At 41.2% G+C, this 16,415-nt stretch overlaps 1 protein-coding gene across 1 annotated transcript in view; it reads left to right on the top strand.

Annotated features, from left to right (window-relative positions):
- The window catches only part of fam171a2a (family with sequence similarity 171 member A2a), a 327,815-nt gene extending 312,012 nt beyond the window's left edge, over positions 1-15,803 (top strand). The window contains exons 7-8 of the mRNA XM_072561786.1: positions 5,850-5,973; positions 10,406-15,803. Of these exons, the coding sequence (XP_072417887.1) occupies positions 5,850-5,973; positions 10,406-11,969 (1,688 nt within the window). The 3' untranslated portion in view covers positions 11,970-15,803. The remainder of the gene's footprint in view (positions 1-5,849; positions 5,974-10,405) is intronic.
- Positions 15,804-16,415: the final 612 nt, after the last annotated feature.

Here is a 16,415-nt window from a genome sequence, read left to right on the forward strand (position 1 = left end):
ACGTCCACTTATTTCGGAATTCAGACAAGCAGGAATCATATTCATCTCTGTTAAGTCACATATCGGGGCATATTATTATTAATTTCAAAACTATTACAGTATTGAGAGTGTGCCACACTTCTAGGGTGTGCTGTATTTTGGATAATTAACAGGCTCTGTCTGTTTCCTATTGGAGCTAAAGGAACCAAGATATTAAATTGAAGGTGGGCAGATCATCCTGGACAATAGAGTCATAGAGATGTACAGCATGGAAACAGACCCTTCGGTCCAACCCGTCCATGCCGACCAGATATCCTAACCCAATCTAGTCCCACATGCCAGCACCCGGCCCATATCCCTCCAAACCCTTCCTATTCATATACCCATCCAAATGCCTCTTAAATGTTGCAATTGTACCAGTCTCCACCACATCCTCTGGCAGCTCATTCCATACACATACTATCCTCTGCGTGAAAAAGTTGCCCCTTAAGTCTCTTTTATATCTTTCCCCTCTCGCCCTAAACCTATGCCCTCTAGTTCTGGACTCTCCAACCCCAGGGAAAAGACTTTGTCTATTTACCCTATCCATGCCCCTCATAATTTTGTAAACATCTAAGGCCACCCCTCAGCCTCCGACGCTCCAGGGAAAACAGCCCCAGCCTGTTCAGCCTCTCCCTGTAGCTCAGATCCTCCAACCCTGGCAACATTCTTGTAAATCTTTTCTGAATCCTTTCAAGTTTCACAACATCTTTCCGATAGGAAGGAGACCAGAATTGCACGCAATATTCCAACAATGGCCTAACCAATGTCCTGTACAGCCACAACATGACCTCCCAACTCCTGTACTCAATTCTCTGACCAATAAAGGAAAGCATACCAAACGCCGCCTTCACTATCCTATCTACCTGCGACTCCACTTTCAAGGAGCTATGAACCTGCACTCCAAGGTCTCTTTGTTCAGCAACACTCCCTAGGACCTCACCATTAAGTGTATAAATCCTGCTAAGATTTGCTTTCCCAAAATGCAGCACCTCGCATATATCTGAATTAAACTCCATCTGCCACTTCTCAGCCCATTGGTCCATCTGGTCCAGATCCTGTTGTAATCTGAGGTAACCCTCTTCGCTGTCCATTACACCACCTAAAGTGCAACAAAAACAAACATGAAAAAGGTTATTTTGTAATTAATTCATTGTGTGTGGGAGCTTGCTGTGAGCAAATAGACTGCAGGGTTTCCTAAACTGGCAACAGTGACAATATTTCTAAGGTATTTTGCTCAGCTCTTTGGAATGTCAAGTGATCCTGAAGGGCATTAGATATATGCCAATCTTTCTGTTACGTTGTATTGGCAAACAAACAATATTGCCAGGCATGATGCCAGTGGCTGAAACAATCAGTATTTTGTTCCCCTCTCCTAATTAATTTAATATTTTAAATTGAAACTCAAGGTATTAGTCAGACTGCCAAATGCCATAAATATGGCAGCCAAATGAGAATCTCTGCCTGACAATTGTACGTTCTCTGAGAGGAATGCCTCATTTCTATTCCGTTAACCAAACTAATTATAGAAGCTTCATAGGAATACAGTGAGTGAACCCAGATGGTGTGTGGGTGCGACAGAGAAGTCTCGGGAAGTGGTTTAGGATTTATGACCTGGGCTGCTAGATGCTAAACGTTTGCACATTTGATCTGTATTGTATTTTTGATTTTGTTTTGTAGTTTTAAATTCACAATTACATGTGGAATTGAGATGGGGGTTAAGCACTGAAGCCAAGTGGCAGTTCACAAATAGTGTTAGTGATATTCATGATCCAGTGCTCAACTTAGTTTGAAAGAGATTTGACCAGAAGGCATAGGGGTAGAAGTAGGCCATTCAGCCCATCGAGTCTGCTCCACCGTTCCATGAGATCATGGCTGATTTAATAATCCTCAACTCCATTTTTCTGCCATTTGTATTGGTTTCCTTACTGATTAAAACTTTGTCTATCTCAGTCTTGAACGTACTTAATGATTCAACGTGGTAAAGAATCCCCTCTGAGAGAAAAAGTCCTCTTCAGAGGTTTTAAATGTGTGACCTGTTATTCTGAGATTATATCCTCTGGTCCTAGACTCTCCCACAAGGGGAAACTACCTTTCTACATCTACCCTGTCAAGCCCCCTGAGAATCTTGTGCCTTTTTAATAAGGTGACCTTTCATTCTTCTAAACCCCAGGGGTATCGCCCCAACTTACTCAACCTCTCCTCATAAGACAGTCCCTGCAAACCTGGTATCAGCCTATTGAACTTTCCCTGGACTGCCACCAATGCCATTCCATCTTTCCTTAGATAAGGACCCCAAAAGTATTCACAGCATTCCAGCTGTGGTCTGACTAACCTGTTTTGCAGTTTCAGCAAAATCTCCCTCCTTTTATACTCCATTCCCTTTAAAATAATGACCAACATTTTATTAGCCTTGCAGATTGCCTGCTGAACTTGGATGCTAGCCTTTTGTGATTCATGCGCGAGGATTTCCAAATCCCTCTGTTCTGTAGCTTTCTGCAGTATTTCTGCATTTAAATAATATTCACCTTCACTATTCTTCCTGCAGAAGTACATATCCTCACACTTTCTCACATTATATTCCATCTGTCAATTTTCTGTCCATTTCCTTAACCTGTCTGTATCGCTGTGCAGACTCTTTGTGTCATCATGACCGTCCCACCTATTTTTGTGTCATCCACAAACTTGGCTACAGTACATTCATTTTTCTCATCCAAGTCATTGATATGTATTGTAAATGTAAGCCCCAGCACTGATCCCATTAGTTACAGGTTGTGATTATCCTGTTAAAACTTAGCACAGTTGTTTCTTAATCAAATTCCTCTCTCTCAAACTGAATGCTAAATTATGGTCACTGTTTCCTATTGGATCTTTTGCTCGGAGATCATTTATTAAACCTGCCTAATTACACATCACCAGATCCCAATGATCCCTGGTGGGGTCCACAGCATATTGTTCAAGGAGACTGTCCCAATTATATATTTGAATTCCTCCTTATGGATTTTTCTGCCAATCTACATTAAGATTAAAGTCACCCAAGATTAATGTAGTGTCTTTGCTACATGCTGTCATTATCTCATGATTTATTTTCTGTCCCACTGTATAGTTGCTGTTAGGGGAGATTTGGACAGCTCCTCTCTCTCAAACTTCTTTCTTCCCTCCACCCATATAGATTCTACATCATCGCTTTCAAGATCATTTATTGATATTGTATTTATTCCATCATGTACCACCAATGCTACCATGCCACCCTTTCTTTCCTGCCTGTCCTTATGAAAATCACATATCCCTGGATATTTAGTTCCCAGCATTGATCACCTTGTAACAACGTCTCTGTAATGGCTATAAGATCACATCCATTATCCCATTTGCTGTGTTCTGAATACTATGCGTATTCAAGTGAAGAGCCATTAAATTTGCCATTTACTCCTCCATTGACCCTACTAACTGCTTTTCAATGTTTGCACCCTTCATGTCCCACTCAGGATATCATTTTGCAAGGAGCTGCCCTGTACTACTGCCATATCATCTACCTATGTACATCTACAGTTCTTTTCCTTTGGTTGAACCTACTATTCATTTCTCACAATTAATTTCAATACACATTTCAAAGGGAAAAACAATTACAGGACTTTGAACACCTGTATTACATCTCGCTGTAACTTGCTAAGGAGAACAATCCACTTTACGAACATTCAAATCAGGAACTGGAATACGCCACTCCAGCCTATTCCACCATTCAAAAAGATCACGACTGAACTGATCACTTCACGTCCCCGCCCACCCTTAAACCCTCAACCCTCGCCGATCAATAATCTATCTACCTCTGCCTTGAAAATGTTCAAGGACTCTGCTTCCACTACTTTGTCAGGAATAGAATGCCAAAGACTGCCTGAGAATACAATTCCAAATATCTGTATGGGCGATTCCTAATATTTAAACAGTAAAAGATTTGTATGCAGGACTGGGACAAATAAAACCTTAGAATATTCCCAATCTGTTGGTCACAGCTGGAGTTTGCCCGTTGACAGAATCCTGTTCTGCTTAGATATTTGAAAATCTCAGGAAACCAATGCAAGTAAAAACAAGCTGGAGAAACTCAGCAAGCTAGGCAGTAGTTGTGGAGAAAGAGATAAATCTCATATCTCTGTGTAAATTATGTTTTTCATAATTCTGTCATGGTGAGTAAACTGCAAACATACAACTGGGATGGCTGCATTAGATTAATGAATCGGTGGATGAGCTTAACATGGTCCAACTGGCCTGAGTGTATTGGCATTACAAAGGTGGAAATCAGCCAAGGTTCAATATAAATAAGGTCCTGGAAAATACAATACTTGCAAATAATAACAATTCTGTCCTGACTTAATACCTGGACAAGATTATCTGCACAGACTCTCGAGTGGGATTACAATATCACATTCTCAGCAGCTTTTACAGTTACTGTTTAAATGTTTCTGACACGTTATTAGTCACTCTCACAGGCTGAGAGACCTTGGGTTTTGCCCCAGTTTCCTGTTGAAATCCCTCATCCACAGTTGGCTTATGTGAACCACACAGCTGCAGAAATAAATGCGATTCCATTGTTGGAAACTCAAGCCGTAAGCTGTGTAAAATCTCCGGGGAATCTGCCTGTAGATGTTGCTTTGATTTGGAAGGATGTTTCTTTTTTTTTTGAGAATGATAATGGAGATGTGAACACTATGCTTCGAGCAGAGAATCACCTGTTGCGGACAATTTGACCAGGTTTCCTTTTTTAATTCTTTCATGGGATGTGGGCATCACTGGTAAGGCCAACATTTATTGCCTTCATGGCCTCTGAACGAAGTGATTTGCTGGAGCCCTTTCAGAAGGCAGTTAAAAGTCAACTATATTGCTGAGAGTCTGGAGTCACATATAAGCCAGACCCAGTGATGATGGCTAATTCCCTCAAGCCGATGAAGGTTTCATGCTCACCATGATGTCTCTGGATTACTACCCAGAGCTAGTTACCACCTAATGGCACTGTCACCCCAATCTTCACTTCACATGCATGCTGTCACTCTCGGACTCAATGTACAGCCGGTCCTAGGTTTATTCTGTCAACTCAGGTTGTTCAGAAAATGTTTCAATCGAAGGGATTTAAATGGAAAAGTTCCAGACTTGACAACATTAAAGTCTTCATGCTGGCAGCACACTGTTCATTTAGTGGGAAAAATACAATGCATATGGTAGAATTACTTTCTATAAATAGAATCTTGGCAAACTAAGACATCTACCATACTGTATATATCCTACAAAACCTCATGATTAATGTTCCACAGTGTAGTAAGTGCAAATACTTCAGGCAGGCTAGAACTATCTCTTTAAAAAAAATAAACAAGGGATTTAAAAATATTTCTGGATGTAGTGCAGTTTTACAAATTTTCCTGCATCCTCCCCATCCTTAGGTTAAAAATATTTTAAATGTCAGTTTGTGGTTAACTAGTAAAGCATAAAGGTTAATGATGAGGAAACTAACAAGGGAGACGTAAAATCGGCAGGAATTTCTCACCCGAAGGAGATTAGATGATAGAATAAGCAGCCATTATGGATGGGTTCAAGACATGATTGTCTTTCTGGATAAAGAAGGAACATTGGTGGGGAACAGGAGTTTTCCAAATAAAACAATGTTTGTGTTCCCAGATAGTCCTTGTGTGTCTATGTAAAACTGTGACGTTTACCTTCCCACATTAACAATAAACAAAGGCACAAGGGGTTTTCAGAGGTTGGATAATTTGTCTTCTTTGGTTATGCTGGCCTTCTTTTGAGTTTTATTACCTTGTAACTTTTTTTTTACTGTTTGTTTACAGCTGCAGTCAACCCCTCGAGGTTTGGAGATATCACAACCTACCACACCATATTTCTGCTCACCATTCTTGGAGCTATGGCCCTGTTGGTCCTGGTTCTACTGTGCTTGCTGCTCTATTACTGCAGGTAAACTGGTGTAGTTTTCTTGTTTCCTTGACAGTCTGTCTTTTATTTGTTTTCCTCTCTTTTTAACCCCTGCACTGACTTTACTCCCCATCAAGAATCAGGATTCAGCTCACTTATTCATGATGGAGCAATATATGGTAGCTCAGTGATTAGCAATGCTGCCTCACAGCGCCAGGGATCTAGTTCAATTCCAGCTTTGGGTGACTGTCTGTCTGTGTGGAGTTTGTGCATTCTCATGGTGTCTGGCCTGGTTTCCTCCGGGTGATGTGGGTTTCCTCCCACAGTCCAAAGATGGGTTAGGTGGATTGGTTGTGCTGAATTGCCCACAGTGTCCAGAGATGTGCAAGCTAGGTGGATTAACCATGGGAAATGTAGATTTAGAGGGCTAGGGTAGTCGGCTGGGTCAGGATGGGATGCTCTTTTGAGGATCAGTGTGGACCCAATGACCTGCTTACACATTGTAGGGATTCTATGATGATTCTATTAATTGTCACTTATCAAATTAACCTTGTAATGCCTGACTATTAATTTTCTCAAGAAACCCTGCTGCAATTCTGTGAAGATTTACAACCTGTTTATGTACATAAAGTTTTCAATATAATAGGGAAACAGGAAAAGCAAATGGAATGTAGGCCTTTATTTCAAAGGAAGTAGACTGTAAAAATGGGGGGTTTTGCTAAAACTATTCCAGGCACCTGCTGGAATACTGTCAATGGTTTTGAGCCCCAAATCGAAGGAAGAGATATAGCAGCATTGGAGACAGTCAAGGGAAGTTTCAAAAGGAGGGAGAGGCTGAGTAAGTTGGATCTTTCTTCTAAACCCCAATGAAGAATGAGAGGCAAGCTTAGAGAAACAAACAAGATTCTTAGGGGACTTTACAGGGTTGATGCAGAAAGGTTGATTTCCCCTTGTGGGAGATTCTAGGATCAGAAAATATAGCCTTAGAATGAGGGGTCGCACATTTAAGACTGAGATAAGGAAAACTTCTTCTGAGAGTAATGAATCTGTGGAATTCTTTATCCAAATGAAAATCAGTATAAATCAAACATGAGTTGGCAGACAGATTATGGTCAATGTGTATTTTAAATTACAGGGTAAAATGATGCTCGATCTCTCAGATTTTTCACACCACTTGCCAACCACAAAGTCTTTCGACTGTACGAGCAACCTCTGATACAATTCCAGCTCGTTTTCTGGAGACTTTGAGCTGGATTTTCATTCCTAAAGTAAAGTGCTGCCGCTATTGTCCCAGGTCGTAACAAGAATGGAAAGCTCCTCCAGCCCTCCCCCTTCCCCATGCCCTTGCTAGGCCGAGGTGAGAAACGCCGCACTATGAAACTTGACAAAACTGTCAGCCAAGAATAAAGCCCCCTTGAGTGTTACCTCCCTGGAGACCAGGAAGCTGTCAGGACAAACTGATTAATGGTTTCAGATAGTGAAGCAAATTACCAGCATTAATAAGGGAATCCACAACAAGGAGACAGATTTTAAAATTAGTTCTAAGTAAACACAATGAATTTCTTCACCCAAAGAAATATAATTAAGATACAGAATTAATTAATTTGTTTAAAAAGAGGAGTTACTTGAGTTATGTGGAAAAGAAGCGGGATATTGAAATTGAGATTAAAATGGCACATCAGGCACTAATGACTTAATTTTGATCTTGTTTTTGGAACTTTATTTAATCCTTGAGCACCATTCGCGCATAGTGTTAAATTTCTCAGTGTATGATTAGATTACTTTACAGTGTGGAAACAGGCCCTTCGGCCCAACAAGTCCACACCGACCCGCCGAAGCGCAAACCACCCATACCCCTACATTTACCCCTTACCTAACACTACGGACAATTTAAGCATGGCCAATTCACCTGACCGGCACATCTTTGTGACTGTGGGAGGAAACCGGAGCACCCGGAGGAAACCCACACAGACACGGGGAGAACGTGCAAACTCCACACAGTCAGTCGCCTGAGGCGGGAATTGAACCTGGGTCTCTGGCGCTGTGAGGCAGCAGTGCTAACCACTGTGCCACCGTGCCGCCCACACAATGATCATATAAGTTATGGATCCATTAAATCTACATTTCTTGAGCATCATTTGCCAGAGGCTTTTCCCCAGGGCGGAAATGGCTATCACGACGGGGCATAATTATAAGGTGATTGGAGGAAGGTTTAGGGGTGATGTCAGAGGTGGGTTCTTTGCAGAGAGAGTGATGGGTGCGTGGAATGCACTGCCAGCAGTGGTAGTAGAGTCACATACATTAGGGATACTTAAGCCACTCTTGGATAGCCACATGGATGCTAGTAGAAAGTAGGATATGTAGGTTACTTTGATCTTAGAGTAGGATAAAAGGTCGGCACGACATCGAGGGCTTGTACTATGCTGTACTGTTCAATGTCTTTCAACAGCCTTCCTCAAAACAATTTGGGCTGGATTTTTAGGTTTCATTGAGGGTAATATGGAAGTGGGAGGGGACGACAAATCAGAATAATCACTGGGCTATTGTCAGAGGCCAGGCTGAAAGACCCCCTCTACCTGCATAAATTCACCTGTAGCCACAGTCCTCCCATTAAAGGGCTTACTCCTCCGCAGCTTAGCTGCTGAGGCCATTTTTTAAAAATTAATGTTTAGAAGATTTGAGAGAGGGCACTTGCATCTTGGACTTCTCCTCATTTGATTGAAAAGGCAGTCTGCAATTGTCTCAGTGCGAAAGATCCAACATATTGTTCCACTCTGACCCCTCTTTTTAAAGAATGTGTGTGTGTATAATTATAGCATTTTTCCTTTCAGTACCCAAACTCTGATGTGTGGCCTATAAATAAATGTTTCAAGTTCTATTGCATATCCTACTACTGAAATCATTCAAAGCTGTGTTTTTTTGAAGTTCACCCAGAGCACATCAAGAACAGAATACTCAGAGGAATGCAGGCATTGGGTTGAAAACCTGAATGGATTACTGTAGATATGATCTCTAGGTTGGTAGCTCAAGCCCCACCTGCTGGAAACCAGTGCTCACTACAGCATGAAGATTGAACATTTGAACCCTCAAAACATAAGGATAATATTGCAAATCCATGTTCTTGCAGAGTGGGACTGCCAGCCTGGAGAAAATCATAACTTTTCCACTTCTATTTTTAGTAGTGGCTCCTAAATATTTTGATAAAATGAACTTTTAAAATTGTGATTGAAGTGTTACACTGGAAAAAAACACATCAGGTCAGGCAGCATCTGAGGAGCAAGAGAGTTAACATTTCCGGCTTAACCCTTCATCAGGAGTGGTGAGGGGGAGGAGGGGTGCTGAGAAATGAATAGGGGTAGGGGGCTTGGGGAAAGGTAGTTGGGATGGCAATAGGTGGGCAAAGTTAGGAGGTGATTGTGATAGGTCAGTGGGAAGGAAAATGGATAGGTCGGTCAGGTCAAGAGGGCATAACCAAGTTGGAGGGTTGGATCTGGGATGGGGTGAGGGGAGGGGATATTTGGAAACTGAAGAATTCAAAGTTGAGGCTGGGTGGTTGTAGGTTCCTGAGGCAGAAGATGAGGTGTTCCTCCTCCAGTTTGTGGGTAGCCTTGTGTAGTGGTGGTGGAGGCCCAGAATGGACATGTCATCATGGGATTAGAAGGGGGAGCTGAAATAGATGGCTGCAGGAAGATGGGGTTGGTTGGTGTGCACAGACCAGAGATGTTTCCTGAACTGGTCCCTGAGTTTGCACTCGGTTGGCTATGCCCTCTTGACCTGACCCATCTGTTCACCTTCCTTCGCACCTATTTGCTCCACACTTCCCATTGACCTATCGCCATTCCAACTACCTTTCCCCCCGCCCCACGCCCTTCCCCCTCCTCTCTCCTGATGAGGGGTCCAGCCCGAACCATTGACTCTCTTGTTCCTCAGATGGTGCCTGACTTGCTGTGCTTTTTCCAGCGCCACACTTTATTGACTCTTCCATCTCCAGCATCTGCAGTCCTCGCTGTCTCCAAATTGAAATCATGTAGTCACTTGAGATACAACAAAACAATAGTGGATGCTGGAGATCTGAAACAAACAAAAATAGAATTTGCAGGAGAAACTCAGCAGGTCTGACATTATCTGTGAAGAGAAAGTAGGTTTAACATTGAGTCTAGTGACCCTTCCTTTCAATTCATTGGAAGATATAGGTATATTTTGAAAATTTCAAACAGGTTATGATTATATTTTAATTATTCATATATTTAAACAAAATTAACTTCTACATGGAATTATCAGTTATAATACTGTTTCATTTTATGTCATGTTACATTTTCAGTCATTCGGTCTTGTGCTTTAAATTGCTGTATTTGAAATGTTGCCTGTGCCCTGCAGTACGTTTGAAAGTACTTACCATGTTCTGTCATTTTAATGTAAATATGATGGTTTTTAAACTTGTAGTAGATTTATTAATGGAATTTTTATTTAACAGGAGAAGATGTCTAAAACCACGCCAACAGCACAGAAAATTACAGATCACTTCGACTTTAGACAGCTCCAAGAAGGACCAAGCCACCTCCATGTCTCACATTAACTTGATCAGCACCAGCCACTTGGAATCAGTGTCCTCCAATGGGGATATGGATGTCCACACACCCATCCTGAAATCAGCCTTCAGTACATCTCGAGAGTTTGAGAATTCCCGAGAAGAGTTCTTCAAGCAGATTCCATACAGGGACTCCAGCCAAAAGATGAGGCACATCAGCAAGGCATCCACTGACACGTTGGCTCATCGAGGAAATTCTAAAGATGACTACCACAGGACAGTGGAGAGCTTCCCACTGAAAGTTGCAAGGTCCATGGATGCTTCTGGAGAGTTGGAACCACCGTTAATGGACGACTACAGGCGAAGCTATAGCTCAATGGTTGCCCAACAACCGATGGATGAAAAAGGCAGAGAAGGTCATGCACGACGCATTTTGGCAGAAAGCAAACTTTGTGCAAATGATCCACCCTCCCCTCCACCACTGCCACCACCTTTTGAATCCCTCATTGGCCACAAAATGGATAATAAGCCCTCAGAATACATGATGTCCCAGTCTGTGGATCACCTGGCTAGGCCTACAACACTGTCCCAGCCAGGCCAACTCATCTTCTGCGGTTCTATCGATCACATGAAGGACAACATGTACAGAAATGTAATGCCTACTTTAGTCATACCTGCCCATTATATGGGATTAACTTCCGATTATCCTTGCATGGATCAGTCAGCAGCCATAGGGACAGAACAGTTGGAGATGAAAGGGGCTCAGGTGGGAGGGTCCATGTCCCACCAGCACGGCCCTCAACAGTATCAGCATCAGCAAGTGCAACAACCGACCCCACCATCCGATGATGGAGAAGGCAAAGGATGGGGCCCTCACTCCTCTTCCATGAGTGGCCCGATGGCAGTATTACTGAATGAGTCAGCAATGGCACAGATGAATGGAGAACTGCAAGCACTCACTGAAAAGAAGTTCTTGGAGTTGGGGGTAAAACCTCAACATCCCAGAGCTTGGTTCGTCTCACTGGATGGGCGATCCAATGCTCACGTCCGGCATTCTTACATCGATTTACAGACGGGAGAAAGGATCGGAAGCAATGATGCTAGCTTAGATTCTGGCGTCGACGTGAATGAGACCAAGTCTGGCAAAAAAGCAAAAGAGGATCATGAGAGGCCCCCTCCTGGAGGCATGGCCTATGGCAAACTGGCTTACATGGATGATCCAGAGCAGAGCAGCAGCGAAAGCAGAACAGCTGTCTGTTCTCCAGAGGATAACTCCCTCACCCCATTGCTTGAAGAGACTTCTGAACACAGGGAAACACTTCATCGGCGGGATCGCAGCAGAGGTAACAGCATGAGGAGCAGTACTAGCGAGATTCACAGGGATTCGACCACTAGCCCAGAGGAAGAAATGCAAGACCACTCTGAAGGGGCAGATGACCAAGGTGAGAATAAAAAGAGTCCCTGGCAGAAAAGGGAGGAGAGACCTTTGATGGTTTTTAATTTGAAGTGAACAGCGGACTTACTTTCCCAAGACCTTGAATAAAATCTTCAAGTGTCTGAAAATGCATCAGCAACCCAACAGAAAATTTGAGCACAAACAAAACGAAACGGTCAAGTCTGAAACAACAATCTCCAGCGGCCTCGAGAAAATGCAGACCAAGGAAGAGTTGAAAGCAGTAATCTACTTCTCCCAGAATTTGTGCTTTTGATTTTTACAAAGCTGAAGAAATTTTTGAGAGGAAGAGGGAGAACAACCCCAGTGACAAAACTGCAAGTCTTCTGTAAGGGCAGTTGGAACATGCATTAATGTTGTCTTTAATACTGAGTTTCTGTGAAGAGAAAATGCCAGTGTGGTTTCAACCCACACAAAAAAAAACTCAGTACCTGTTTTTCCTGAGGAAGATGAAGACACTATATAAAGGTTAGGTCCTTTTGTTACTTTAATTGGAACAACCCTACCAAATGAAGCATTTTCTTGCTTGAGGAGCAGTAATTTTACATGTCACAATGTTTTTGAATAGGAGCTTTTTATTTGGAAGGTACTTTGTTTCTTTTTCCTCGTGTATTGTACTTTCCTTAACTTGACCTGAAACCAATCCCAGTAGCAGACCACATAGACCTGGTCCAGTACTCTCCAAGTGCCTTCTTTATGTCTAAGTTGTGCAAAAAGGAGGGAAAGCAACACTTGTGCTGATATAAGGTGACAGGCGACGATGAAGAGCCTAAAATTAGGAAGTTGGAATTTATACATATTTTATAAGTGTGACATTCAATATGTGCAGAAACAGTAAAATGAACCATAGCCCAGTTACAGTTTATCACTGTGGTTTTTGATAGATTGCAGCCAACCTGCCAGGTAAGAGAAATAATCACAGGTACAATTAATTCAAGTGCTGTTTTATATTTAAATGTATTAGTTACGTCAAGATGAATTGTTCAATTAATATATGTGAAAGAAATGACTAGTAGCCTGATGCCCATAGAAATTATTTGGCCCATGAATGATGGATTGGTGTGATTTCTTGTGTAAATCATCCATAATGACTCCTTTAGATTGCTTCAGAATCAAACAAAGTACCTACTGAGCACATTATCCCTGCACTTGTTACAAAGGATATATAATTGACCGAGCAAAGTTTAGGAGGGTCTAACTTATTTGAACAGAGGGCTGCATTTTCAAACCTCCTGCCTGAAGATCAAGAAGTGATTTTACTCTCATGAAAACAGTTTGCAATAGCAAGGGGATGTTAGTGATTGCAATGTTCAGTGGGCCTAAATTGAAGCAGCCCTGAACACTGGCGATGGGGCCATTTTAAATTAAGACCGGTTACCTGTGAGGACTATGGGTCTGTATCTGCCATTTTATTCAGCTGTCTAGACGAGATTAATAACTTAACAATCGGCAGCAATTTCCTAAATCTGATTGGGATGAGGCCCCTCCACCAGAGATTCATAAATTTAGCGTGGGCCGCTGCCATTGAGACACCATCTGTTCCCCCACTCCAATTCATGACCACATTCAAGGACTGCAAAGATACCCAGGCACAGTAATGCCCCTATGTGTGATAAAAGGCTTCTGCATTCAATAGACCATCAATCTATGTCAAATAAATATCTTCACAAAAAATGAATTAGCTGAAAGAAAATCAAAATTAAATGAATGTTAAGATAATTCTGTTACTTTTAAATTTGTCGTTCATTGGACAACACAAACAATATACCTTATTGATATAAATGTAATAAAGCATTTAATCTGGGACCTCCAATGAGTATTCACTAATAAGAACTTACAGATACAAATAAACAGAGCATAATTGGATAAATGCAGCTCCAAAATCAGTCAAGAAGCTCGACACCATCCAGGACAAAGTAGCTCGACCAGGACTCCACCACCTTCAACATTCACTCCCTTCACTATACAAACCCAATACACACGACTATGACAAGATCCACTACAGCGCTCCTTCAGCAGTACCTTCCAAACCTGTGACCTCTACCATCTAGAACAACAAAGGTAGCAAACACTATTATCTGCAAGTTTCCATCTCAGCTACACACCACCCTGACTTGCACTGGGTCAAAATCCAGGAACTCCGTTTCTGACAACACCTTGAAGTCCCCACATCTCCAAGAACTGAAGCCGCTCAAAGATGACACCTTTTTCAGGGCAATTAGGGATGGGTAATAAATGTTGATAGCCAATAGTGACCAAATCCCATAGACAAATTAAAAACAAAGCTGCAGAGATTGCATTTGACACATTTTGTTACCTTTAATGAAAAAGTGTTGCAGTGCGGTTTATGAGTACACATTGCTTTTTCAACTGATAGACTTGGGTTTAAACCCCAGTCTGGTCGAGTGGCATAAAAGGCTTCCTTGGTTACCAATTTAAAGGAGCCCTGGAACTCTTTACCTGCAGATTGTAATATACTGCCTCACAGCACAAGACCCATTGTTATTGTAATCAAAGGTGCTAAGATGATTGGATGGAAATTGTTTGGTAAGTTTTAAGACTTAATACAGGGTTTACTTTATCTCACCATGCTATGCTTGTCTGAGTGTGAAGATGATGGCGCAAAAACAAGGGTGTGATATTCCAGTTCTCATCTCTGATATTGCTAGGTTCAAAGAAGCATAGAACTGTCAGATATTGCATGGCATCTGAAATGAAATTAATCACTATGATATCTAGTTTTAAAAAGTAATGTTCTCATCTGTCCAAAACAGTGATAACATCAAGCCTACTAATTCATATTCAAAGCTTTTATCTTTATTTTGAAATGAACATTCCTAAATGCACATCCTATGGTTGGTTAAGAGAAGATATACAGCCATACCAAATTTTAACTGACATACTCTGTTCTAACAGGCTGTTGAATATATGAATAATCCAAAGTAAGCAGTACATGTCCTTGCATTGACAAAAATATAAAAAGCTGAAGACTGGAATTTAAACATTGGATTCAAGCATTCAGGAAGTATCCAGTACCCATAGTGATTACATTTCTTGTGCTATCAAGGAAATTTAAATGCAGCTTTAAAAAATTGGATTTGATGTAGAATGAAAGCAACCTGCTTCTTAATTCATATTCAACTAGGCTTTGAATTGGAGTCCAACCTGCGGTACTGATTCACCTCATCACTCCATATTGCTCAGCAACAAACAATGAATGATCAGTAATAAATTGACCCTCTTCGAATTAAAGATCTAATCAACAGGAGCATGGCACGTGGAATCAGCTAGTTAGTTTTATAACCTTAGCTCAAACCCATGTGCCCCCATGATGAGTCTCGCACCACAAGATCACCTTGTAATCTAGACTAGACCAAAAGTATATTAAGCAATGTTTTATTCTGTTTAAAAAGGTGTGTTAAAATTGAGGGGGCAACCTTTCCTGTTAATGCACATATTAAGCTATGTAATTTTAGGCTCAAAATAAGTGCTACTTTAAGGGTTATTGGGATTGTTATTGTGGACCTGTTGCTTTTTTTTAAAAAAAACCTGATAGACAGTTGTCTTGTGATCATTTCAAATCTCCTTTTGCAAAGTTCATGTCATTGAATTGTCTCCAATGCTGTGCCACAACAGAGGTAAGATGAATGACTTGGACATATTGTACGTATGGCTACATTTTAAATTGATTAGTGCTAGTGACTCTTTGTGTCTTTTGTTTGACTGTTGACCACGTTTTTTTTTAAAAACAAGGTGGTCTTAAACAGAGATGTGTGCTTGGTATCCAGTTTGCTCTTTTCAAAGAAAACATGGTCAAAATTCTGTGCAATCTTTTTTGCTTGTTCCTAAAGTTGTTAATACAAAGCTTATTAAAAATGTTTGAGAAATGAATCCAGCTTATCTTTGTTGTTCAACTGGTGTTGAAATTTAATGTATGCAAAATTGTTTATGAATTGGTATAATAACTGACATTTCTTCGGGCCAAACCCTCCCCAACTCCAAACAGATCCAAGGAATGCAGCCCAGAAAGCGGTGTTTGTTTTTTGCTGAATTAGTCGACCTGTACCAGTGGATAGAGAACTAGTTCAGAGGCTAAAGTTAATAACTGTTCATCAGAACTTGAAGTTAAAGGTAGTAATTTTCAAACAAGTACAGAAATATGAAAGGGGAAGATTTCTACTAGGGTGGAAGGTAGGATTATTTAAACAAGTAAAGAGTTTCTCCAAGCAATGTAAGACATTAACACTTACACCTCCTAAACTCTCCACCCATTCTCCATATTTCTCAAAATATTGTCTTGCACTTAAGATAAGAGAGATATTAGGAGCATAGAGACCACTTTCTATTAGATTCCTCAAGTCAGGTGATTATAACAACTGCACAGCAAATAAAGGCACCTTCCTCCTGTTCCCAAACCAACAACTGCAAGTGTGCTCTTTCTTCCAATTTTCATAGCAACAGATGAACATTGAATTTTTAATGTCTTTATTATCCAGGAAGCAT

The sequence above is a fragment of the Chiloscyllium punctatum genome, chromosome 42 (genome assembly GCF_047496795.1).
Source record: "Chiloscyllium punctatum isolate Juve2018m chromosome 42, sChiPun1.3, whole genome shotgun sequence".
In the NCBI taxonomy this organism is placed as follows: domain Eukaryota; kingdom Metazoa; phylum Chordata; class Chondrichthyes; order Orectolobiformes; family Hemiscylliidae; genus Chiloscyllium; species Chiloscyllium punctatum.